Source organism: Curcuma longa, chromosome 21, assembly GCF_044706935.1.
Source record: "Curcuma longa cultivar G26 ecotype Majalengka, Jawa Barat chromosome 21, ITB_CL_G26_1.1, whole genome shotgun sequence".
Classification (NCBI taxonomy): domain Eukaryota; kingdom Viridiplantae; phylum Streptophyta; class Magnoliopsida; order Zingiberales; family Zingiberaceae; genus Curcuma; species Curcuma longa.
In genome coordinates this window covers 1549232-1576480 of record NC_133881.1, presented here as the reverse complement: position 1 = coordinate 1576480, position 27249 = coordinate 1549232, and the positions used below count along the sequence as shown (strand labels likewise).

The 27249-nt window shown below is 37.5% G+C and overlaps 4 protein-coding genes across 7 annotated transcripts; 1 reads left to right on the top strand and 3 right to left on the bottom strand.

Moving 5' to 3' along the window:
• Window positions 1-41: 41 nt before the first annotated feature.
• On the bottom strand, window positions 42-7818 carry LOC141814729 (protein SAWADEE HOMEODOMAIN HOMOLOG 2-like). Of its 2 annotated transcripts, none has more exons than XM_074702674.1 (9): window positions 7683-7818; window positions 4216-4301; window positions 4102-4147; window positions 3888-4029; window positions 3092-3155; window positions 2504-2555; window positions 1465-1608; window positions 909-1040; window positions 42-557 (listed from the first exon to the last, which is right to left on the bottom strand). In XM_074702674.1, exons 1-9 carry the CDS (start codon window positions 7734-7736, stop codon window positions 225-227), a joined length of 1053 nt encoding a protein of 350 aa, XP_074558775.1. In that variant the 5' UTR covers window positions 7737-7818; the 3' UTR covers window positions 42-224. The 2 variants fall into 2 exon arrangements, with proteins under 2 accessions (XP_074558775.1, XP_074558776.1); XM_074702675.1 differs by having other exon boundaries at window positions 909-1028; window positions 7683-7817.
• Window positions 7819-8300: 482 nt separating this feature from the next.
• On the bottom strand, window positions 8301-10925 carry LOC141814523 (pectin acetylesterase 7-like). The gene is made up of 12 exons (XM_074702479.1): window positions 10720-10925; window positions 10549-10631; window positions 10102-10228; window positions 9896-9975; window positions 9719-9805; window positions 9522-9646; window positions 9381-9441; window positions 9242-9295; window positions 9080-9157; window positions 8904-9009; window positions 8697-8833; window positions 8301-8615 (listed from the first exon to the last, which is right to left on the bottom strand). The coding sequence occupies exons 1-12, from the start codon at window positions 10850-10852 to the stop codon at window positions 8508-8510; spliced, it is 1179 nt and encodes a 392-aa protein (XP_074558580.1). The 5' UTR covers window positions 10853-10925; the 3' UTR covers window positions 8301-8507.
• Window positions 10926-14336: 3411 nt separating this feature from the next.
• LOC141814524 (syntaxin-43-like) lies at window positions 14337-20209 on the top strand. Its single transcript, XM_074702480.1, has 8 exons — window positions 14337-14671; window positions 17585-17861; window positions 18159-18248; window positions 18342-18419; window positions 18967-19044; window positions 19168-19233; window positions 19306-19386; window positions 19940-20209. Exons 1-8 carry the CDS (start codon window positions 14469-14471, stop codon window positions 20045-20047), a joined length of 981 nt encoding a protein of 326 aa, XP_074558581.1. The 5' UTR covers window positions 14337-14468; the 3' UTR covers window positions 20048-20209.
• Window positions 20210-20454: 245 nt separating this feature from the next.
• On the bottom strand, window positions 20455-26678 carry LOC141814502 (putative methyltransferase PMT20). Of its 3 annotated transcripts, XM_074702460.1 has the most exons (9): window positions 26562-26678; window positions 25934-26479; window positions 25512-25847; window positions 25021-25169; window positions 24701-24896; window positions 23965-24175; window positions 22740-23409; window positions 21698-21775; window positions 20455-20984 (listed from the first exon to the last, which is right to left on the bottom strand). In XM_074702460.1, exons 3-9 carry the CDS (start codon window positions 25776-25778, stop codon window positions 20771-20773), a joined length of 1785 nt encoding a protein of 594 aa, XP_074558561.1. In that variant the 5' UTR covers window positions 25779-25847; window positions 25934-26479; window positions 26562-26678; the 3' UTR covers window positions 20455-20770. The 3 variants fall into 3 exon arrangements, with proteins under 3 accessions (XP_074558561.1, XP_074558560.1, XP_074558562.1); XM_074702459.1 differs by having other exon boundaries at window positions 25934-26678; XM_074702461.1 differs by having other exon boundaries at window positions 25512-25840; window positions 25934-26678.
• Window positions 26679-27249: the final 571 nt, after the last annotated feature.

The window sequence follows — 27249 nt, the reverse complement described above, 5'->3', positions numbered from 1 at the left end:
GTAACATAACGTGGCCGAAGAGACTCCTCATAAGGTATGTCTGAAGCTGCTTCGTCATATTCATCACTCACTCGTAAGGTATTAAGCATGCCTAAACCAAAATGTTCATCGACCAAGAACGACATAAAGCAAAATGAGAAATAACCAGTCGTTACTTTGAGTCCATCCTACATCCAGCATCGAAAACAAGCTTGTTTCCCACCATAAACAAACACCACATCGGACTAGGTAGTTTCTTCTTGTTGGGACTCCATACTCTGGGGGTTCACTGCAGCCTCCTCCACTATAACCTTTGCTGCTGCTGGATTGTCACCATGGGAGCTACTTGAATCCTTTGGATGAGGAAGGGAGATTGTCGTTACCTCGTCGGTGTTGACATCCATTAGCTTGCGCTGTTTTCTGCTCTTTTGTGAATTCAAATCCTTGGAAGAAATCAATGTGATGTCTTTTGTTGTAGCTTGCTGATCAATGGGACCAGATGCTTTTGAAGCTTGCAGCACCTGTAGACGGTAATCAGTTTCGGGGCGCCTACATACCTTTCTCAATGGAACTATCTCCTGAAAAGAAAACGAAACTATAAGTTCATTCATGTATCAAAAAGTAATTTGACAAAAGAAACTGCAGCTAAATATTTTCATTTGCAATCTAAAAATCAAAATAAATCCAAAGAAAGAACTTGGTATTAGAATGATCAGTCAGCGCAAGTTATCTCAAGGTTTACAATCTACCTAATATGCATTTGTTCTTTCATCAGCTTTATCATATTCTTTCTACCAATCACTTTGGCTGATACTTGTCAAGCTCGCCATCGCTCAAGAATGAAACATTGTTTTGTATTTTAAATTTTCCTATTTATTTGATTGCTCATAACAATATCAAAGATAAAAAAATTGTAATATATACAGTACCTCAGATTGGTCATGGTCATAGCGAACAAGGAATCTACACCGGCATCCACGTACATCATGCCTTCGTCTTTGTACATCAAGAACATGAGCATCAAAGTAAAGAGCCTGTTCTTTACCTTCCTGAAACACCAGCTGAGAAACGTCATAATCAAATAACAAATAGTAAAATAATTGCTTTCAAAATCATTAAATTGCAAATTAAGAAATTTTATGTTGCATTGTAAAGAATGCAAGAGAAAGCAAATAATAAGTTCTTCAAACTTCTGGCTGAATGAAAAAGAAGACTTGAAAAAAAAAACAAATGTGTGTTTCAAACGGCATTACAAACACGGTTTAGTATATCGACAAGAAGCTGAAACAACTAAGCATTTTGGCTTAACTAGGCAATAGCCACGTGCAAATTGCACACAATAGATTTAATTTTATATCATTTTATTATTGATGTGCTATATTCCAGTGTACTAGATGCGTCAACTTTTATGTTCAGAATGTTCACCATCAAATGAAAATCGCCCATAGACAAAGGCTAATTTAGAAAACTAACATGGTAAGTCACCTGAAAGCAAAGGATGAGATCTCCAGGAAGTACAGCAACACATTCAGCAGCTTCGCATGGAAGTGATCGCTGTCTAACGCATCTGCGTACATTAATCCACTCATCCTCTTCCACGCCAAACCCAGAGAACCGGACTCGAACTTCCTGGAAAAGAGAATACAATGAATTAGAGAAAATGAATGTTCCCTACATTTATACCATAAAGTACTATGGCGTGTCATCAGTTGGAACAAACTTAGGAGGCGCTTGGTAGGTGGGTTTAGGAGAGGGGAATAGGAATGAAATATATTTCATTCCCATTCTTAATGCTTGGTAGACGGGAATGGAAATCAAAATAAGGATTTGATATCCCTGATTTCATAACCTACACCTCCCCCGGTTATCGCTAAACTCATTCCCATCGCGGCGCAACTTTTTTCCCTGCGATTTCTTCCCCGCCGCGATTCTTCCTTTCTTCTTCCCCACCCGCGAGCCGGCCGCCCCCCTTTTCTTCTCCCCCGTTCATCTAAGCTCCCCCCATCATCCTCCTCTTCTTCTTTTCTCTGCCGGCCGAGCTCCTCCACCCCCTTCCCCTTTTCTTCCTCCTCTTCTTCTTCCTTTCTTCTCATTTCTCCTAGTCTACTTGTAATCGATTGCTTGATCGATTATGGACAAGTGTAATCGATTACACGGCTTTCTGAGAAAAACATTCGCGACATTTAATCGAGCACGCGGTCGATTATATGGAGCCAGTCGACTGGAGTTAAATCCAGTCGACTGGAGTTAAATCCAGTCGCCATTCCAGTATCTATACCAAGCACCAAAAATCCGGTAATCATTCTTATTGTCATTAACCCCTTAATCAAAATCATTATCATTCCCATTACCGAATGTATACCAAGCGCCCCCTTAGTTTCTCATCTGAAGAAGTAGCTTGCCATAAAGGCAAACTACAAAATGATACTATTGATTGAACCACTGAAAGTGTCGAGATAGATACTAAGGTAACAACAAGTGCCTGGAGCACAACAAAATGGAAGTGGAATTTGAATATAATTACCGGGTCACCAGTTTCAAACATTCTATGGGAAAGAAAGGTAGAAACATCATACCTGCATATTAAGCCACTATTAGTTTTTATGTGGAAATAGAAGGATAATTATCATATAACATATCAAGTAACATTTACTAGTCAGACAATGTGATCTGATTGTAAGGTAATTGCTTAAAACAGGCCCAGATGAACCCGAATTTGTTTTGCTAATTTATGTTGATCACATTTTAGTTCAGATGTAGTCTGTACCGTGTTTTATAAACATATTTCATCATGGTTTCTTATATTCTCCATTCCAGTTACTTGGATGGTGTTGTGCCCGCATGATTTCTAGATTTTCACCTCATGTCATACAGCATAAGGCATCCAGTTGTATATCTTTCAAACAGACTGCTTTAATAAAGATTTACTTGGCCTGCCAAAATTATCCCTAGGCAAATATAGCAGGTAAGACTGCTTGCAAGTAGTGAAACGTAAGAGAAATATTAAGCATATAAACTAGCTCATTCAATGAATATATGAAAAGCAAATTGAATGCAGATTGGTTGTATAGGCTATATTACAATAAAATATGGGATAAGGAAGGATTTTCACCATGCTCCATCCCTAGCAGACTTTGCTTCGAATTCCACCAGAGAATTATCTGTAGAACTCCGTCCTAGATGACAAAATAAGAGGATCATTCAAGGTGGGGAAAGATAGAGAGAATTATCCAGATATAGAAATGGATCAACCAAAACAAATCAGTTAGGTGAAGGGCCCTTGATACACATGCATTCCAGGAGGCTTGCACTTTCACATGCAGTTTACTAAGAAAGGGTGAAGACCTTGCTCCCTGGAAGGATGAGGCAAGGTGCATGACCGCTTGATATTCAAGCATCTCAGGAGGGTCAGACTATCCCCTACAGTCAACTAAGAAAGCAGCATAGTTGGACCTCCAGGAGGGTGGAACAAGGTGCAGACTCTTGCGCACTCAAACTCGTGCAGAACACTTGGTACATGTTTCATAGGTCGATAAAGGAGGCTAAGTTATCGTGTACCCAGGGGAGAGAGCAATCTAAAATACCTAGGCACTTACATGGAAGCTCTTGACACTTAAGCATGCTCATTATCTTCCTGTTCAACCTTGTGGGAATAGGCCCAAGAGGAGAGCAAGAGCTAGTTTAATATTTTGATTACTTGCATGGAGAGCCAATTTCCAAAGCTGGTAGTCAATTTCTCAAACTTTCCAACAGAGCTTCATCAAGTCAACACTTAGGAAAGAAAAATCATTAATAGCTACTCCTAAGCAAATCATAGATAGGTAAAGAATGCAAGCTTCCTAAAAGTTGAAAACAAGAAAAGAGATACACCATAAGTAGAAACATAAACAGAAACCAAATAAAAATACCAGTAGGAGCAGAAATAGGAGCAGCCACATTTGTAAATGGAATTGATTCCTCTCGATGCATAGGCACAATATGTAACTTCGCAGGTGGCTTGCTCAACTTTGCTCTCTGTGCATATCTCCTATTCTGGAACCAATTCCATACCTATAACATCTCAAGTGTGAACAATAGTTCAAGAAGGTGATATCTTAGTAGCAGCATGAAGAGGCAGTAAACCTGCTTTGATTGCACGACAATCTTCCCAGCTCGCTCAGAGGATTGACTTCAAAAGGCAAAAATATTAAGAAAATTCTCAGCAAAGGTTGACCGGAAATTGACACACAAACATACCTAAATTTATCTGCAAGCGCGCTTATAACCTCACGAGGTGGTATTGAATTATTTACTTCTTGCAAACAAGATTCCATCTCCAACACCTACTTTGTCATCACAAATTTCATTAAATCACATGGTAGATTGAGTTAATGACATATTCCTATCACTCCTCGATGAGGTATGAAGACCCTATAATTATACAAAAATTCTCTTGACGGATGGATAGAAAAAGGTTTCATCATGGACAAACAATAGTAGAGGAACATAGAAGTATTTGATCAAGTCTATGTATTCAACAAAAGTGTTTCCATAGTTCAAGTGTTAAAACATGCAACTGCTGCATACAATAAAAGATTAATAATATGATCATTGATTCATTGCCCACTAGAAACAAAATCAAAAATCAAAAGACAATTATTCCCCTTTCTTGTACAGTTAGGTAACAAATGACAAAATACATGTATTGTCAATTGTTTGCATTACTTATGTGACCTATACAAAAACTACAGTCATGGAATAAACAACTAGGAATTGATAAGAACTGCACTTTAATGACGGTAAAACCATGTAATAACTCCAAAAAAACAAGAATCATCAATAAACATTTGCAGTCATCATTATGTCTGAATTGAGACAGTTAAAAAACAAAATTTTTAAGTACAAACATTATAGAAAAATAATCAACCAAGAAAAAAAAATATTAGTTAGAGGAGGACCAAAATACCAAATTAGCAATGGTGGAAGAGGGCACAAAAAATGTTCATCATTTTAGTTTAAAATATTTATTGGATGATGCACAAGATGGGTATACTTGCTTCAAAGTTAAGCACAGGCAATGGCCTGGTAATTCTATTTAATATAAGTTTGCCTGGCACTTGGAAGTAAGAAAACATACAACTATTCTCAAAAACTAACTTCTTTGTTTTCCCTGATAGTTGCCTTGTCCTGCCTTGTTTTGGCAGTGCCAAATAGAGACATTGAGGCCCTCACCTCATATTCGTACACTGTTAACAACTAACACATCTAATTGAGACTCCAGAACAAATACAAAAGCAACTATAACAAAAAAGTGGACAATTTCAAAAAACATAGAAGAAGCTTCAATATGCACGAGAGTTTGAATAACATGAACAAGAAAGCACACTAGTACAGTATAATATGATCATCTCATAATAAGTAAGCACAAGTTTAATATTTTGTTAAAAATCTTGCCCTTCTATTTCCTTTCATTTCTTGGTGAGAAAGAGTTGAAATCCTAGTTACAAACATGGAATGATAAACCAATCACGATAAATATACGATCCAATCGGCAGTACATTATACCCCAAAACACACAAGGAACAGTGAGTTAGTGAAAATATCTAGATCTACTGAAAAGTTTCTATGTAAGAATTTCACCAGTTAATTGTATATTTGTATTGTTTAAGCTATCTTAATTGACCTCGGGAAGTACAGTAACAGTTCCCAAGTAGATGCCATACATATGCAGCTTAGATAGAGGCATAGATTTGCTTCATCTACAGACCAATTGTTTGATGTGATCATAGTTCCATATTCTACAATTCAGCATTATGAATTTTTTAAAATCAACGAAAGGACATTTGTAGCAGGTGGAAATAAATGAATCTAGGCCAGAAAATGAATCATTAAAAAACCAAAAACAATAAAATCTCAATTCAATTAAAACTATAATAGCAACATTAATAAATGACTAAACATGAAGAAAGAAGTTTATAAGACTATGAAATTACATTGGGAAAGGCGAATTTCAGACATCAGTTCATCCAAAGACATAGTAGAAACCTCAGCAGTGAAGGATTGCTATTGCCAAAAGACAAGTATTACTAGGATGTCTAGGATAAGCATTTCACATTTCACAAATACCCTCCAGAGACTAGGACAGATGGGGAGCATCAGTTCATCATTAAAAATATTTCGTATGTGCACTAAATGATCAAAGCACAAGATCTGCAAAAATCATATGAACCAAGATGACTACAGGAATTTACAAGCTAAGGAAAGCAGAACATCTGCAAAGAAGAGTAAAAGACCCATATAAGAAATAATATTGTTCAGTATCTTCTAAAAATTTGTTAATCCAGGAGAGGGGGGCATTTAATGCAATATGATGAACCTGGATAGCTGGATGGTTATTGTTGGGTGATTAACTTGAAAGGAATCATTCCCATCATCTGTCAGTCTGAACTTGAGACTAGCTACATGATCTCACCCCTTTATTAAACTCTATGCAAGGCTCATACCTACCACAGTCTTTCAAAAGTTGATTTAGAACATTCATATATCTACACTAGCATAGTTTGCAATTGAGGTGACATAGAATATATGTAACAACAGTGGTGCTAGTTACTCAAGTAGCTGAGAATATATTATAAAGGCTCAAATCAGTTGAAGTTACATAGGCAAAAGTTCACCATTGGGAATTCAAACCAATGTGGACCATGTGCCATATTCTAAAAAAATGAATTTTGTTATTGTTAACAATTTCCACTTTTCTAAATCTGAAGACAGACAGATACCAAACTTATTTTAAAATTGATCTACTTGCTACTTACGAAATGGGATTAGTCGATTGCACTTATAGCACTAAGCAAAGGAGCAAGCCTTCCTAGTCCAGGATTCAATCAAACCTAGCTCACTTTCATGATCGGTGAATTGAGAACTGCCCCAAATGGGGATGTCTTTTGCCATTATCCTGTTAAATTCTACTAAGCCACTCACTATTAAGTTCTTCAATAAGATTACCAAAAAATAGCAAGCACCATTACTGGTTAAATAGAAAATTTTAATGTCCTATGACGCCACTAAACAGATAGCAGACCTACATTAACATGCTCCTGCAACCATCATTTTACTGTGTTAACATTAGGAAATGAGAATAACTGATAAAAGGAGGAGAAGATAGAAGATTAGGTAATATCTTAGGTCTTCTCACTTTTCCTTTTGAGAATACCATATCAAGAAGAAATCTCAAAATTGAGAGGAAAAGTATAAAAAAAATTGAAATTTGTATTTTTTTTTCTCAATAAGCTTCTTACTTTTCCTTTCCTGATTTCTCTCCAAATATTTTCGGTCCAAGTAAAGAACGGAATCATGGTTTCCGTTCCTTGTTTTCCATCTACTTTTCCCCCCGGCCACGAAGTATCACACTAGTATCAGACCTTCACTAGAATTTAAGACTACGAGATTACCCATACGCTACTTTATCTAGTTTTGGCAAGTCTATAACCATGGATGAATCCTAGCTGCGAATCTGTGCAGGAAATGGTTAACGTCGAAGCAAACCAAAATCGACTGGAAGGAAGAAAAAAACGACAACATTGCACTCCTGAAATTATTCGACCTCCTATCACGATAATTCATCCTCCCCAAACCCTAAAATACTACCGCCATAAAACATAAACAGAATATGACGATGACAGAATAGCGAGAAGGAAGGAGAAAGGTAGGTCGATCGCGTATACCTCGTTCTGAGTGAATCGGAAAACGGGTCCGCCGCCATGCGGAGGCCGACCCATCGCGGATCTCCGACGGGAGACAGAGGGCAGGAGGTGGTGTAGAAGACAGCGGAGCGAAGTGGGAAGGACGGAGAGCAACTGAGCAAGGCAGGAGCACCAGGAATCGATCAAACTCGAACGCACTCAACAGCCGTCACCGTGCTCGTTCGTATACCTGTATGCGGATGAGTCCATAAATAGATTCCCTTCTATTTACAATCAATTATTTTATGCCTTCTAAAAAAAACCTATCACTTATTATATTCTATATAATTCATAATAAATTTATCACATAAATAAAATTCCAAATATCTTAAAAATTTTGATTGCTCATGATTACATGAATGTGGCACATTATCCTTGGAACTTTTAGTTTAATTTATATGTTTGAAAATGCTTTTTTTGTATGTTAAATTTGATCATCTATAAAAAAAAAGGTAAATTAAAAAATTACAATTGATCATAATAAAAAAAGATATTATCTTCGACTTTGTCGAAATTTAAATTCTTTTTTTTTTCCAATTTTACTCCTCAATTATATCCAGAGACTTAAAAATGCATTTTGATCTTTATTAGACGTTATTCAAAAAGAATATTAAAAACAATATCATCCTTTCATTGCACGCCAAAGCCACCCATCAAATCTCTCAGTCATACAACTAGTTATTTTTCTCATCTTCAAACAAAGAACACGGCCAAGGTAAACGTCGTTGCAAGGTGGACGATAGGGCGAACGGAGTTCCTCCCACGCTTATTCTCGGAATGCTCATGGATCGGGGGAGGAGCTAAACTTCAATCATTATCAATGTTTCGGCATGAAGAGTTGCATGGATACGCGCAGTCGATCTTTCTCACGGCACTCCGATCATAGTACCAGTCCCCTACAGCTTGCGCAATTGTCTGCAGAGAGTTAAATTCGATTCCGTTATGGATTTGCATGGCCTACGTTTCTGCTCGTCTATAGTTTCAGAGAGCTCTTACAGTGTTTTCAATCATGGGAGAATCAACAGCTCGCCATGTGGACTGATCTCCTGACTGGCAATGAGCATGGCAGGAGAGTATGAACGTGCCTGTGGAGCTGCTGGTCGGCAATGCTTGCAGAAACTGCGACCTGTAACCTGAATTAATCGAACATTACGGGATCAGACAGTTTCAGATTTCATGTTAAAAGTTATCAGAACTGCCAACCTTGCAATGTCTCCAGTTGAGATGAAGAACAACTCTTAATATCAAGCTTGCACTCTGCCCAAGCTTTGCCAGGATCTGCAGAACTCGGAGCTAAAATATTCCTGATCTGCAGTGACATGCACAAACATGAATTAATACATATAAGAGACATGCTTCTCGTGGATTTAATTTGTTACCTGCCATGCATCATAAGCTGCGTTAAGTACGAAAAGGGGTGTGCTCATTGTTGGCACCACATACTGTGGGAAGAAGCACTGCATTTGCATTGTGAAAGACTTGGATTAGATGAAGTGTTGCAGTGAATGATTAATAAGCATCCAAAGTAGAATGTTTCTCACCATGCTTGGTGTTTGCCTTGAAGTGCAAGAAGGCGGCAAGTTCTTGGCCGACCCCTGAGAAATCACAAACAAGATGTGAGCATGTGTATCCTTTGATTGAATACTGAATTCATGATGGAATCACTCGGTCTCAACATACATGAAGGTTGACGACATCAGTATAGAGGGACTTGACAGAGGCTGCTCCAGAGATGTCTTTCCTGTCGGAAGCAATCATGGTTCAAAAAAACAATGGTAACATTCATTAGCATATATAGTGAGGATGATCGATCGAACTTACGCGTCGATGAAGTAACCAGCATCAGAGAAGCATTTAACTTTCGCGCTTGCTGGTAAAAGACTGCGGAAGTTGTCACAGTGTAGAATGGATGCCAGTCCCCCAGCTGAACAACCAGACAGTAGTGCCTACAAGAATTCAGCAACATTAGCATAAAATGTTGCATGATGAACGTTCACAACTTTACCAGTTCCATATACATTTTGTGCTTTGTCCATCCCCTTTGCTAATAGATCGTCGATAATGGCACGCCAAACACTGGCTCCTCTATAGTGAAGATTCGTAGCCTAACAAAAATTTACATTGGAAAATTATCACTAAATGTGGCACGCAGAACTCGTCCATCGTGATGCATGCATATTAAGCAGATTACTTACTGGGTCGACTGCTTCTACATCCCCAGTAAAAGATGAGCCGTCACAGTATCGAATCTTGATCCTATTCCAGTTATAGAAGTCTGCAAGTATAAGATGAAAACGAATCAGAATAACAATTTCATCGTGCCACTAAATTCAGAAGAAATGTAAACAAATAAAGTAAGCTCGAGAAGAAGAAAGATTGGTTTTGTTAAAATTTCACCAACCAGGATTGGCTTTCTGATTGTCTCCTAGAATGCCGGAGAATGAGAGTGGCTTCATAAACTTAGATGAGCCTCTGAAATTGCCTTTTCGTTCCACACACTCTTCGACGTTCCTGCACCATCCTCCTCCCTGAAAATGGTAGAAAGTGTGTTTTTCTTTGAGATTATTAAATAGAAATAGACTGCATGGACTTTATCCTTCCCTCTACTGAACTCTCCGTATGATCCCAAGAACAAACCAAGTAGACTAAGAAATCTACAAGGCTTCTATCGACTGTCGTTTCTATGTTTACTGTAGAGACTTTTTATTGCTAGATATTTCAGGATTATTCACAGCCTAACACTAGTGCCTCTTTCATTTTCTACACGAAATTCATGGTTACAGATAGAAATACTACTCAAGATGCCCAAGCAACTGCAACTTTGCAAGGAGATAAAAAAGGATCTGACCTCCATGTGAACCAACCAATTGTTCACACCAGAACCAGAACCTGGTGACAAATGATATGCTGGGGGACTTCCATCCAGACATACTGCAAAATGAAAGAAAAAGATTCGTGCAGGCTAAACCAAATCGAACGTCCAAAAAGTTGGAAAATGAAGGCTGATGAGTAAAGTTACCTGCTCCTTTAACCACTGCACTTTCCAAGAGAGTCATTGGCACAGGGCCTCCATCAACTTCTAGGAAGATCAGTAAGGAGATTAAGCAGAGTGAAGGAAGGATCCATGCTCTTGATTTAGGATCAAACATCATGCTGTTTTTTATTGAGTTCGTAAGCACCAAGAACAGAGAAAATGCTGCAGAAAACTATGGAGAGACGCTTAAACCTTGAAAAAGAAACAGAGAGAGCTTGGAATTGGGAAGGAAGGAAGAATTTATGCTGTCCACAGAGATCTCTTCCAGGAAGATGACACTTTTCTACTGAGCTGTTAGAAGCTAATCCAGAATCACTAGCCAAATCCGTGACAGTTACTTAACTTAACCAAATATGGGTCATTTGTAAAATAGCCCATAAAGTTTTCAAAATACCATTCCAATTTTTTTAGCCTGAGTAATTTGAATTATAATTTATAAGGATAAAATAAATATTTTTAAAAAACAAAAAAATAAATTTACAATTGACAATTTTGTTTATTTATTTGGAAAACATAAGGTGTGGAATATTTATCTATTTTATTTTAGTTGAAATACGATGCTAATAAAGCAAGTGGAAATTTAAGCATCTAATAAATAAAAATCATTAATAACATTAATTTTTTCCGTAGCAAGAGAAATGAAATCGTGGAAGGAAATCAATGCAATCCATTTTTATTTTTATTTTCTGCAAGTAATTTCAGTATAAAATTAAAAATGGTAGCAAAAAAAAATCATTCTGGAAGTGTACGTATATCATTTTCACACTCCAATTCCAATTGCTTTCCTAAATAGCTTTAATTATTTATTTAATTTTGTTTATCTATTTAATCTCAAGCCTTTATCATGAAAAAGTATCTACATATTTTCATTAAAATAAAATAAAATATATAAATACTTGATAAATAAACATATAAATTATATTCCTTATAAGTTTAAATATAAAAAGAATCTTAATTCTTACAAAAAAAGCAGTTAGTTAAATTATAAATCATTATATGAATCTTAGGAATGATATTGTTTGCATGGTATTTACTATTTAATGACGATATTAAAAATGTGGGGCCCGGCTTCAATTCCTTGGGCCCGCGCTAGCTGTCTTCACATGGATGGGTGTCGGTGGCCGACGCGCTGCTCTTGATTCTTGTCTTAATGCACAACGAACGTTCATTCCGTGATTGAGGGACAAGAGTCGGCGTCGAATTTGTTACGAGACTGACTTGTTGAAGGAAGTAACAATCGAATTTTAATAAAATTGAGATAATATTTTTTTATAATAATCAATTATAATTTTTTGATTTATCTTTTCATATAGAATCATAGGATCCATTGTGTGGATCACTAAAATAATAGATTTTATTTTTTATTAAAAAATAATAGATAATTTAAAAGGATGACACATTAGAAGAGGAATGTATGAGCGAAGGGCTGACTTTGGCCTGATTGTGGGGTATGTGATTGCTTCGCAGCCTCCGCAAGGATGGCATCGTCTGCAACCTCTTCTATAGAGGCTCCAAGGTTTTCAGAGAGGAGAAAGAGAGTGCTGTGGTTGGTGATAGAGAAGAAGTATGTTGCAGTTAATGCAGCAATTGCAAGCCATGAGACTGCCTGGATTGAGCACTGCACCCACCCTCATAAAGATACTAGCCTAAGTGCTAGTCTCCTCTATGACTATTTTGATAGGTTTCATTGTTGAGTAGGCCCGACTCAAGATACTCATTGGCCCGGTTCATTGGTCGGAATCAATTATGATTCCAGCCCATTAAAAATTATCGAACTGGTGGTTAACTGCCGGTTCAATCTGATGATTAATAGCCAATTTGACTCGACAATTAACCGCTAGTTCAATCCGACGGTTCAATTTTTCTTTTTACCATTTGAACTTCCGATCATTGGAATCTAACCATTAGTATTTTTTTTTTATGATTGAGAACATTATTTGATTATTTTTTAATAAATGATTATGATTTAACATCCATTACTTTTCAAACTCTATAAATAGAGGGTTCATTTCATTATTTCTATACATATCTTCTCTATTTTCATTATCAATTTTACAATTTTTACACGCTTTCAACTTTCATTTCCGAGCTCAGACTACAATAGAAGAAATAGAAAGAGATTGAAAAGCTCTATCATCTCGATTTTGGAAAGGCAAAGAAATAATAAATCCAAATGAGGAGCTCAACCTCAATATTTAATTCACCTATGATATGACCAAGCAACTTCCAACATCAAAAACACAAGAAAATATCGATGCAATATTTCTAAGATTTGGAAAGTTCCTCCTTTAAAATTTACTATTTCTGCTAAATATTTTCAATTTACAAGTCCTTTTTTATTTTTATTTATTTTTTTAATGAATTTATAATTTTAAAATTTTTTAATATAATAATATTGAATTGTGTTGAACTATAGCCAACCATGAGCTGACGGTTATGAACCGTAATTGTTTAGGACAATTAAGATTAAAGGTTGACCTGTCAGGAATCGTCAGTTCTAAATCGTGGTTGGGCCTATTGTTGAGTCATTATTATATTTTTTTTATAATATAGGTATTCAATTCTTATGATTCGATTAATATAATCCTGAAAGTGATGGCCTTAATCCTAAATAAGTTTCTTATTGGTCATAAAAGTAAATCAAGTAAATCGAAAAGCGCAGATGAATCTTAGAGGAAGACCCAACTTCATAAATATTTCAAACTCCTCGTATATAATGTGTCCTAGATGAAATTTACCTATCTCTTATCATCACACTATAGTTCCGATAATATTATTGTAACTTTTTAGACATATTAATTTTAAATATATTTAGGCAAAGTCAAAAAAAGTTGTTTTTTTAATTATCAAAAGTATCATATATACTTTTATTTTTTATGAAAAAGATATCATATCAACTGTTCAGTCATGTATAATTATCAATTATCCTCAAATACTATTTGATGGTATTATCTCTCATCAAATCTTAAATTGATCGAACATCATCTCCGGGATTATGGTGCCACGGTAGGACATTCGAATTGTCACCCAGGCACCGCGCCCCAGCTATGGCGTATTTACAGAAATTTTCTTCCAAATGGAGATCGCAATCAAAGGATGCTGGGTATCTGGGTTGGCCGCTGTGTGTGCTTCCTGATTTATCCCGGTGGCCGGTGGAAAATTTCTATGAGATTGAACTGATCATACTCAGAAATTGAGTCAATGCGACTGATTGAGATTATTTTTTTTTTTTTTTAAAATCCTAGACGGATGAAGTGTCTTTTAGATAAAAAAGTAAAATGAAAAATGTCTTTTATAACAAAATCAAACATCCATGTGATGATTTAAAAAAAAAAACGCCTTCTTAATTTTTACACAATATATTTTGTCAAAGCTCCTTTATTTTATTGGCTTCGGCGCATAATCGAAAGGGTAAAATGGTCATTTGGTCGTGATCGATGTCAAAGTGAGCACGTCGTGCAGCTCAATTGCCACGTCAGCTCCAAAACTTCCAAATCTCGATGCGTTCCCGGACTCGCGGTGCTGCTTCTTCCCCTCCCCTTGCGCCGGTGCCATTTCCCTCTCCGACGAACCCCAACTCCCTCGCCTGCGGAAGTGCCGATGCCTCGCTGCGATCATACTGCCCTTGAGGTCCCCGTCCCTTGCTCGTCTTCCTTCTGTATCTGCTTCGGGTAGAGGCTGCAGATCTTACGTCGCATTGCCGGATCCCGGAGGTCCCGCGCGAGATCTCTGCAATGTCGACGAGGAATCGGACGCCGTTGTACAGGAAGTACCGGGACGCGCTACGAACCGTCCGGGTTCCAGCGGCCTCGTCTGTTCCCTCGGCTGCTTCTTCAGGAGGACGTGCTGGTCAGGGGATCGAAATGGTTAACACTTCGCTTCTCCATCCCGCCCGGTCTTATGCTCCCCTTAGCACCGAAGATCCCAGCAATTCCAGGTCGGGAGATTCTGCTTTCTTATGATTTCTTTTGCATTCTCCCTCGTGTATTGCGTATTTGCCCCTTTTTTTCTTATGCGGGCTGATTCAGTAATTTGTTTTGTTACCATTATTTGATCTTTGTTGACGGTGTCAGGTATCATTCACCTAGTTCTAGCTAGATATTTCTAACGTCTAGAACATAAAGCATTCTTTCAGGACGGAGTAAATGTGAATGATCATTTATACACTTTTTAGGATGATATTAGCGTGTGAAATCAACAATTGCGGAGTCTGGCCAAAAGAAACTTGTATGACAAAAGTGATCATATGCAAGGGTAGTTACTACTCAGTACTAAACTACACATTTCGTCTAGTTCTCTTCACTCGACATTTTTTTGTTTCATAGAGCATGAAATAACTTAATATGTTAATCTAGCAACAAGACCTGAGTTGGCTCTTAACCCCCATAAAAAGGTCTGATATAGGTCTAACTTATATTAAGTAATTACTAATATATTGCTTTAAATAGTTAATTTAATATCTATATACATAGCTTTCTCACCCATTATTGTCTCAATTCCCATTGGCGCCAACTTGCAGTTGATTGATGCGCAAAGCTTCCTTCATGATCCAATGGAGTAATTGTTGCTAACTTTACTTTGTAGTTAAAACCAGCTTAGTTTGTATCTTTTGTACCACCTACGGTTTTTTATTTTCTGCGTCTTCAGGATAAAATAGTCAGTGGTGTAAATGCTAGATAAAGTGCACTTATTGTATAAACTTTAACCTGTTACCTTGAAATCTGGCTATCAGTGCACTTGTTGCCAACCGTAAGTAATACTATAGCAACAAAGTCTAAATTTCAGAATAGAATGTATGTTATTAATAAGACAATTACTTCAAATATTTCTGGATAATACAAAATAGGTAAGATCTTGGAAAACACAGATAGAGAGCAATAGGAGGCACAAAATCACAACCAAAGAAACACAAATACATGGCCCACTCACAACCAAGTCAACATTCATCACGAGAACAAAGGAACCATTAAACAAGAGGAGTGCTAGAGTTTGCATGACGCTTCAGTAATACAGGCAGAGGGTTTATGCATATTTCATGCTGGCTAAGCAAGTGGGAGATAACAGCGCGCTGTTTCAAATAGTACAATCTGTAACAACCTACTTGTTTTCTTCAAGGGGATGGACACAACTCCATGGAAAGGTGGGATATGCTCTTTTCTTCCCATTGTTTATTTGGAGAGTGATATGGGTATATTACCCACTAACATGGTGATTGCAGGATGCAACATGGTATAGAAATGTTACTTGGGCTTCTACTTGTCTCCGCTTTAGACCTGCTTGTCTTTGTAGATCATGTCAACTGACACTGAGTCCACCTTGATAGAGTTGAGCTTCCTTCAGCTAAATTAACTCCCACTTTGAACAAACTAAGTTCATGTTGGGTGAACAACACTAGAAGATCCTTGGTACTCCTTTAGCACCTAGCTTGCATCTAGGCTTACATCTACTAACAGCAGATAGGCCCCATATTTAGTAAGATTTGATCACATCAAAAAGAACCAAAGTTATGGGATGACTCAAGATTCTGTAGACTTGTTATTATTATTATTATTTCCAAAGCTCATTCACTAGAAATCAGGTGATAGAGATGGAGAAAACCAACAAATTTTTTTTTAAAATATGGCATTACTCTCACCTCTTGCTGCCAACCTTACCTCCACTAGCTCTTGTGCTTATGTTCACCCTGATAGTGATGCACCTTTTGTCTGCACAGGTAACATATGGCGTCTTTGATGCTAAATCATAGAAATTGGATGAGGCAAAGCCTCCATCACAATCTTGTCTCTAGTGTCTGTGGAGAGGTGCAAAAGTTATAAATGAGGCGTCACTCTCCATCGCCACTTTGCCTCGGGTGCTCTGTGGCATGGTACATGGATCACAAAAAGCCAACAGGGAGGAGAGCTCATTTCCTCCTTAAACGCTGTCCCTCTTCCCCCTGAGTAAACAATATTCTCTCTCCACCTCCTCTCCCTCCTTCCGTTTGTTCCAATCTCCTCTTGCTTTCCTCCACCTGAGCAAACAGAGCCAAGTCATAAAAATATGATGTTTTTCCAACAGTTTTACCTTAAAGTTTTCTTAGTAAGCAAACCTAAATCCTATAACCCAGCATAATTTCTAATGCTTCTATCCGCTATTCAGATGCAAATAATTACAAACATGATGTTACCACGGTAACCAATTTCGTAATTAATTGTTCTAGACATAAAACAACATGCATCAACAACATCAGCATAAGACCATGCAGAAATTGCTCAGATATACCAGGGCCTAACAGCTTTTAGGATATTTTGGAAGCTTCTGTGTCGAATGATCTGAGCACGTATATGAGCAAGAAAGGCATGGGATGAGAAGAGAAAATATAGCAAAAAGCGGTGTCATATCACATGATTCTTGAGAGAATGGTGGCTTAAGTGACCTTATTATAGGAAGAGGTGGAACATTGAAATTTAACTGATACATTACCGTGTCTGAGAAATACCCAAGCTGGATGGTATAGCAAATCATCATATAGTTTAGAACTGAACACCTTATATCATATAGTGAGATATCATGCCATTTGCTTAGTTTCTTTAAAGGCAGTTGGATTTTGACATCTTAAACATTTATTTTATAAATTTCTGACAGTCCATTGCCCCCAGAGTTTCCTTGTCGCAGATCTTTCCTGCCCTGGCCTGTTAGGATGTTCTTGAATAATGATAAGACCATAGACATTATTATTCTGTGCAGCAGCAACAAAAAGCATGCTTGCTTCCTCTGATGACCAAGATGATGTTGATATGAAATCATATCAATTAACTAGTTGTCATCTAATTTGCCTTTTATAATACCATATTTTCTTTGCCTTGTGCAGTCCAGCTCATCTTACAGTTAGTTTACCTCCAGCTTGGGTGGATCTTTCTGAAGAAATATCTGTGAATATGCAGCATGCTCGGAAAAAAATGTCAGATTTAGTCAAGGCTCATGAAAAAGCTTTAATGCCTTCTTTTGGGGATGGTAAAGAGGATCAACATGCAGTTGAGGTTCTTACACATGATATAACATATTTGCTCAAGAAATCCGAGAAACAATTGATGAAAATCTCTTCCAGTGCACCTTCTGGAGATTCCAATATCAGAAAGAATGTCCAGGTATGACCACATTAGTGATCTGCTGCCTAGTCTACATAAAATACTTATAGACTTTCAGGCTGCAGGTATTCTCTAATACCAATAAAAGAAATGGTCTTCAATGTTTTTTTAAAAGACAAGGATTACTTTCTATGCTGTATATATAGTAATTATGGTAGGCTGTATATATAGTAATTATGGTAGCAACTTGCATTAACTAATTGAATATTTTAGTGTTAGACTAGCTGCTGTCATACACATTTATCTTTATATGAGATGATATATAAAACAGTTTTTTTTTTTTTACTTTTACCACAGAGATCACTTGCAACTGATCTTCAGAACCTATCAATGGAACTGAGAAAAAAGCAGTCATTATATTTAAAGCGCCTCAGAGAGCAAAAAGAGGTTTTTCTAAACTTATCTTTAAAACTCTCTCTAATTATATATCCGTCCTTTGTTCACCAATTTCTTTAATATTTAATTCTTTCTTTTTTTCAGGGTCAAGATGGCTTTGATTTAAATATGAATATGAATGGAAACAGATCTAACATGGAAGATAATGAATTTGATGACATAGTATGCTTCTCTTTGCTATTTTCTTCTGTTGTAAGAGGCTTTGACACAAATCATGTTTTGTTGAAGTGATTCGTGAACAGGTCTATCTTGGTGTTATTTTAGTTCCAAGTACAGTTAGTTACAACATAGTCAGTTATCTGATCTCGCATCTATTAACAACAAAACAACATAAATGATCTTTAGTCTATTTAGATCAGCCCAAAAAAAGATGGATCCATGATACGTGGCTAAGTTCAAATATGATTAATGTTGCCATAACTGTAGACTAAGGATTAATAAAATACAGAGAATTGCAATAAGAAATAATATCCTATTTTTAGTTAACTGAGGGACTCTAAATCTTGAGCAGATTTCTGGATCATGCTTAATCTATACAGCTTCTAGATATTTGTACATCTAGCCAAAATGTTGGGATTTCTTGCCCATGTCTTCGGTACAACTTGCAGTGTAAAATTTTTCTTTTATAATCCTTGAAAACTGTAATAGTTCTGAGATCCTTCTGTCATGACATTTGAGTGATGCTTCCTCTTTTGATTGCTTTGTGCAGGGATTTAGTGAACATCAGATGTCTCAACTGAAAAAAAATGAGGCATTCACAAGAGAAAGGGAGAGAGAAATTGCTCAGGTAAAAACCAACTGAATCCTGCCACCTGTTAGAATAGTTTTAATATTATCAATTTCCCTTCATTTTCTGTACCTCATTATGATTAGCATTCACCTTACCATCCTTTCAATTTATGCTATTCAGGTTGTGGAATCAGTAAATGAACTTGGACAGATAATGAAGGATCTCTCGGTCCTTGTGATAGATCAGGTAAAATACTTGAGCCAGAAAGATTTTGTGTGGCCAGATAACAATTGTGTTCTAATAAGCTTCTTCAATCAGGGGACAATCATTGACCGAATTGACCACAACATTCAAAATGTTGCTTCCTCAGTGGAAAAGGGCTACAAACAATTACAAAAGGTACTCTCTTTATGCCTGCGTCTGTGAATGCATAGGCATGCGTACTCCATACAGTTTCAATATGAAGTTAGTGAGTGGATGTATGGAAGGTTACATTGATGGATAAATTGTCTTTACTAGTATGCCTTGGATGTGATACTTTTTAACATGGTGATTGCTTTTGCACGGTTGATATACGTTCTACTGTCAGTGTTTGTAAACCCCAGATTGAACTGGTCAGCCTTCCCCCTAGAACCATGATTTTACGGTCGAACTTTTCAGCCAAGATGCTTCTATTATTTCAATTGGCTCGGATTAGTCTCAGCTTTCTGATTTAAGGGTGCAAGTTTCAGAAAAGATTGCTTTTTTTAAAAGCAAACATATCTGTCAGTTACTTTGAGTCTGATTTGGGAGTAATAACAGACTCAAACAATTGATGAACACATTAAACAAGTGATTCCAACATATTGCCTCATCTTATACTGTGGACATGCCTTATCTCTGTTCTTTCTTTGTTCAATTTGCATCTCTTTTGATGCCATTTTGAATTTGTTGGCATTTTTCTGATCAACAGGCAGAAAGAACACAGAGAAAAGGAGGAATGGTTATGTGCGCGACAGTTCTTGTTATAATGTGCTTCGTTATGCTAGTCCTCCTAATACTAAAGGAATTACTCTTTTGATCAATACAAATACCAATTGGAACAAATCATCAGGACGAAGACGCTACTCCTCGGGTTGCTGGTTTGTTCAGGGGAAACCCATTTCATTCTTTTCGTTTTCAACAACCTTCCGTATGTCTTTTCATATTCTTTGTATTTTCACCGCTTCATTTTTATGGAATTAATTCACCAATTCTTTTTTGTTAAAAGGAAGTGAACTTAGTGAATTGAATTAATCGAGTTTTTTTTGGGGGTTTACAGAAGCACATAGCATGATAGATGTGATGATTCAACTTTATTCAACTTTGTAGCCTTGTAGGTTAGTCTATGATTTAAGCATTCAACTGTATTCTCAAATGGAGAATCGATACAAACAAGAAAAAATTGTATTCTCAAATCCAGAATTGATCAGACTTGAACAACCCCATTTAAAACCCTCCCATTTTTATTGTCAAGAAACAAGGGTTAAGACTTAAAACAAATTGACATGAACCTGAAACTCACTTATACGTTAACCTTGTACACGCATACTACAACTAGTTTCCTTAGAATACATATGAACATAAGAGTTAGTGAAACTTTGACCATGTTTGTAAGGACAACTAGGACCTTTTTTGTCGGTTGGCAGGGCAATCTATAACTAGGCACCAAGAGAACCCCAGCTTGATATGGCCATTCATCCTCAGATTTCATACAACTCTAGAGTGGATTAGACGAGTCTAACAAAACCTTCCACAATCTTGCTCATTGCTTAGTTGCATACCAAAGTCGCTTTTGGCATATTAATATCTTCTCCTTAGCTGCATTGTATTCGGTGACATGCTTTTCACAACTCCATCTCATCCCCTTGGCGATGGTTGCTAAGACATCGACAAAATAGTAAGATTCACGAATTATTGTGTACCCTGTTGGACGAAGTATGCGGTCCATCTCAAGTAGCACATATTTCATTTCACATCTGCCAAATTGACAAAAAAAATGGTGTTAGTGTAAAGGAGTCCAAACATAACCTGACAGAAGCATAGGAAAATAAGTTGCAATGCAATTCAATAATATAAACATTTTTCAAGCAGTGAAAAGAAAGATATCGACTTCACATTCATGTATCTAGAAGACCCTAATTATCGCTAACAAAGCCAAATATCAAAATTTGGTTCTATTACTAAAAATTCAAATTAGTCATCAACAGTATGTCACTTGGCTGCACGACAACAAGTCAAAAGGTTGCATATGCCTTAGCCTCATTTCTACCCTATATTTCATCTGTTGATGCATATAAGTTAGAGAAGTACATTAATAAGGTAATCTACCTAATTTCAATTTGATTTATCCCATTTAAAATTAACAAAGATAACAGCCTGATGGATTGAATCAAAGATAGATTCCAGAAGGTCCTGAACTGTCTTGAGGGGTGCTATAGATCATCGTACCATCTCGATCTGACTACGCAACAGTATATTACCTTGGTTGAAAAGTAGCTGACCTTTTGATATTAATAGACTCAAGAGTGAGGATAGTTTTTTCAACATTCTGAATACAAACACATAATGGCATCTAAATAGAAAGTAACACACAAAATATCAATTTCTTCATATAAACAAATCCAATAAAATTATACATAATATCATTTTCTATAAGAAAACAGAAAGAAGGGAAGAAATGGAACTACACCTGTGACTTTCGGCTGTAAAAAGCCCATCCAAGTGCAAGAGATCATAGGTCCGAGGATAAGTTGAGAATGGCTCACACCTAAATTGCACAAATACCAAAAGTAATCAGGACTTCATCCAGGCTATTGCATATATAATTATTCAAAAGAAACTAAGACAAGGTTAAACTTTTCAAATGCAAAACGTTACAAGATTCCCAGTTAAGGGTCTTATAGGTCATTCACCTTCAAGCGACAAGATATGCTGATGTAGATTAGTTGTATTTCGCCAGATTAACAATGCATGTTGAGCTTGTTTGGCTCAAACAGAAGATGATTGAGTTGGGCATTGATCCTATTGAACCAGTGAATCTATGTAGTAATAATCAAGCTGCCATGTAGATTATCTCCGATTATGAATTTAGTCTTTCAAATTTGCCTGCTTCAGAATTCCCCCTAGAGTTTGTGATTATCATAATGACTCCTGGATGTCAGTGGCTAGGGAGTAAAATTATGAGTTTTCAAACTCGGCCTTTGACTATCTTAAAAATTTGGATGATAAAGCAAATAAATTTTGGGGGTGGGGTGAAATGAAACTTCCCTTGATTTTTGTGGTTGGTAAGTAAGGATCAACTTTTTAGCAAGGTACAGAGTATAATGTCAATCATTCAATATGGTTGCAGAAGATATATTTTTGTTGGGGATTCTAGCCAATTGAAAGGATCTACTAATCATTCTATAAATCATTAGAAATAAGAATTTAGAATATCACACATTGATTGATCAAATAGAGATTCTTTGGAATACTTCCGTTTGGAAGGCAGGCACATGCTGTGACAAAATAAATAAATAAATAAAAAGAAGAGAAAGGGTCCTATTGATCTAGGTCAAATTTCATATTGCAAGTATAAGAACTCAGCAAAATTTCACCTGATGAGAGAGTTTGCCAAACAAAATATGCACAAGCCTATGATATATGAGAAATATTTGAACGATGCTGATAAAATATCTAGGCATCTACTCGTTCAGAAATCAAAGTTCTGTGCACGTAAATTAGTTACTAACCAATTGTGATAGGTGCCAATTAGTCCTCTATCATAGACAATCCCAAGGGAATTTGAACCATAAGACGATACGATGTTCATGACCCATATTGGAGAATCAATAAGAGCTGCCGCAAACCCTCCATACAGTGTATTCATATCCATAACATTCCGAATTTTATCACTTCCAAGAGCAGGGAGCAATGCCTTGTAATGTTTCACCCTAGCCTTCCATTTCTTGTTATCATGCTTAAACCCACCAGGATTGCCATTGTAAACTGTAGAAATCCGTGCTGGGGTAGTGCGCAATCGATTTGGCCATTTTGGTAGAGAGTTCAATCCCAACTTAAGCTTTGGGCTCGGAATAGTCAGGCACAGTCGCAGTGGAGTATACCATCCTGAATCTGGGTCAGAGCTGTCATCACACTTGGGCAAGGAGGATGACAAAGTAATTTTGCTATAGCAGCTACTATCTACTGACTTTTGCCATACAGAAATATCGTCCTTTTCATTATATAGTTTGAAGCACATGCTAGACAACAACTTCTTTAATTTATTGTAGTCTGATCTCTGTTCTTCAATAGTTGTGTTCCAGCCTCGCCATCTACGCTCATAGTTGATAGGTGGACCTGATAGCACCCAGAAGCCTCCAGGTCGAAGTATTCGGTGAATTTCCAAAAGGTAAATACCATCTGAGAAATAGATATAAACAAGCGTGAGGTGATTGATAATCTGAATTAGGTCAGAATTAACTGGGATGATGAAATAACTACAGTGATGCAATGAAAACTATTCCCTTCTGATGGTAAAAAATAAATAAGATTTTGAAAGCTCCTTCAGTGGGACACTAATTTGGAAAAGTATGACCAACATTAGTGAGACTGCAAACTGTGAAAACTTCAGATAAGCGCTCATAGTGTGGCTGTTGGGCAACCTAAGTTTACAAGCTAAAAAGAGCAGTATGCCACTTTGCCTAAAGAGATACAAAGAGTTTCATAGTCAAGGAAGTGAGACCACATTTAGCAACTTGGTCATATTCTCCTAACAAATTATAGATTAGACTGTTGCATTACAAGGATAAACAAACAACCAAGATTTGCACAAATCCTCAAAAACCAAGGCAAGTTTATCCTTTCAGACATTACCCTATCATGTCTCAAACTCACAACTTTAACAAAATCGAAGATAAATACACAAGACAAAAATAAACATGGGCCACTTAGCAGTTGCAGCTAGAGAAATCTTACCGAACTCTGTCCAGGGGATAAGACATCTGGAGCAGTGAGCCATATCAAATGAATTTGATGGGAATGGAAGACGCTGAGTAGAAATGATGCCTAAGATTGCTGGAATACCACGTTCAAGAGCAAACTGCACCTGAGCCTCATGATTATCTCTTGGTGCAAGTGAAATAGTTAAAATGCCATGATCTAGTAAATCACCTCCCCAACTCGCAACCTATTTAGGAAAATTGAACAAAACAACTTAAGCTCTTAGCACATCCAGGCATTAGGTTGATATAAGCAGAATATGGTTCATAAAGATAATTTAGATGGGAAGAAGAATAATGTTGCAACTAAAGGTCTTGAAGGTGAACTACAAACGACACCAATGACAACATTGAGTGCAACACATGCCTTATGACTCGAACCGGAGAAGCTGATGTGATCACTGGAATTAGGAGGGGAAAGGAAAAAGAATTTAGGTGTATTTGGTCCATTCAAGAGGGAAGGGCTTCATTTGGAAAAAAACAGCATGAAAGCTCTGTTCGGGAATTATTGGATACTAGGGGTCCTCTTAGGGTAATTGTTATATTACAAGTACATCTACTTCAGGCGCATTTGAGATTGGAAAATACAACAAAAATTCTGGTTTAGCCATCAATTATTCGAAAGCCAGCAATCATCATACTGAAGGATTTCAGACGGTTAAAACTTGTCAATAATTAATTAGACCATGAGTTAAATAGTTTGTTGTACGTACACCGCATCCAGTATCAATAGCAGTTCGGACAGTTCCATTCTTCATTCCAGGAATCAGATCTTGCATCAGTTTTACATATTCACCAACTCCATTTGGGAACATGGTACCTCCACCTGGAAAGAAGAACTTGTCACCTTCTTTCCTGAGCCAGTGTTGATTTGATTTTTCGTTGTTTATCCAATCATAAGGAACATTCCTAAAAGACAAAATAAAGAGAAGTTAATCTTTCAGGACATGGTAATATGTAATCAGCCAAGACTAAATGCATTCATTGGAAAAAGTAGAAGCTAAGAAAATTGAGAATAGCAAGAAAGATGCACCTGTACCAACATTGTCCTTTGCTCTCTGGCCATCGGATTGGTGGTTTATATCCAGCAGGAGGAGGAACTAAGCATTCTTTCGTGTCAGCCATTTGTGGGCAATGCCGTTCCATAAAAGTAAGTCTGTATTTACCATATATCTTCCATCTCTAAACGGGAAATAAGGGGAAAAAAACATTCTGTCAAAATATGTACGATCAGACAAAGCATTTCAGCACTTCTTGCAATAGTATGGGCCATTTCAAGCTTTACAATCACTTAAAAGGCATACATATGTTCAACTTTTTACAGTAACACAACTGAGAAACTTAAAGAAGACAAATCGCATTTACTACAAACATTCTAGCAATCGAAGAGCATTCTATGAAGATCATTATATCCGGAATTAAATTGAGCTTGACTATTTAGTCTTAACACACGCCTTCACTAAATTCTATCAGTAGGGAAGGTCGATAAGTCTCGTGCTAGACCAAATCAAACAGAATACGCACCTTAGGATCTGTGCACGGCGTATAATCTTGATAATCCAAGCTACACTCCTCGAACTCTACATTCTTAACTTTGAGAGGAGCTGCTCCAGTGTCATGGTGGGATTGGATCACAGGAGCATCATCACGCTTAAAGTATCTGTTTTTCTCAGAACAGAAGATACCTCCAAGATAGAAGGAAAATCCACATAAGAACAAGAATACTAAAACAATGACAGTCCAATGATTCTTGTCAGGCATAGCCCCAGGCTTGGTATCCTTGTTCTTCATTTTGAATCCTTCTAAAATTCGAGGTTCATATGAGATAGCCGTAGCTACCTTCCCAACGAAATCTGCAAGCTAAGGAAGGAAAAAAGTTGCTAGAACGTCGTGAACGATGCGCAAAACAAACTAATTTTGCAGACAAAAATGCTGCTAAAACGTACCTGGAGCTCCGATCGACCCGTCGTGAAGGTAGAGCTACCTTCTCCGTGTGTGGAAGGATAGTGGTGCTATGAAGAGCGGCGACGATGGCGATCCACCTCCTCGATCTATCTCGACCTTGCGGAGATCTGTCGCCGTCCCCCTCTCCGCTCACTCTCACTCCCCACTCTCTCGATCAAACTAGAAACAAATTAAATAATTCTGCGGGAGCGGTGTGGATCCGACCGGGTCGCGTCGAACTCGCATGGGCTGTGTTGGGCCTAGCCCATTTCTCTCCTCATCCCGGTCGCCAAATCCTCTCGTGGAAATCAGTGTCTTCTTCATCGCTCGAACCATCTGCAGAAGGATGGCGTCTTCTTCATCGCTCGAACCATCAGCAGAAGGATGGCTACTTGGAGGCCTTGGGCTTGCTTAGTGTCAGGGTTTGACTCTTAGTAGCGGTGCTGTGCTCGGTGCGGACTTCTCCTCGGCATTAGCATCATCGGAGTCGGAGCGGCGCCGGAAGTTCTTGGTTCTGCTGCTACTCATCGATCCAAAACCTACATCTTCTCTTGGAATCAACGATACGAACCGCCGTCAGCTTTCTCCATCGAGAGGAACCTCCGGCGATAGCGGAAGGAAGGAGCTCACCTGTCGATCAACTCGCCTGCCTTCTCTCCTCTCTGCTTCCTCCTCGATCAAGCCGATTTCCTCCGCAGGGTTTCGGATTCGGGGTGACGACGTCGCGTGGCTGCGTTCGAGGTCGGCGGCGGGACGAGGAGGAAGCAGAAAACAAGAAGAGTCTTCGAGACAGGGTGGGTCTAATTATCCTACGGTCAGGAAGCAACCCACCCCACCACTCGGTGCATCTTGTTTGATCTGAACCGTCTATTTGATGAATCATGTTGTCTGCACCTGATAAACTAATTTCGAATTATTATTTTTCAACCATAACTTGTTAAAATATTTTACAAGATGAATTAAGTACATTGTAATTTAAATATTCAAAATTTTATTTTATAAATAGTTGAGAGAACACAATTTGATAATGAATGATGGTTGTCATGTATTGGCATGTCTTGGTCAAGAAAGTCAAAAATTGATCCAATTGAAAACGATCGACTAGTTCGGTCCTTGACATTATTCCCTAAGCACCTCAGGCACAAACAAAATAAGCTTTTATAATCAATTCAAGCGATAAATTTATATGGCAAATAAAGAAATTGAAACCGATAAATCCCACTACAATAATTAACAATCAATTTACAAATTTCAGCAAAACAACATCAGGCCAATCCAAAATCCATCAGCCATGATGTAAAACAACTTGCTCCCTTTT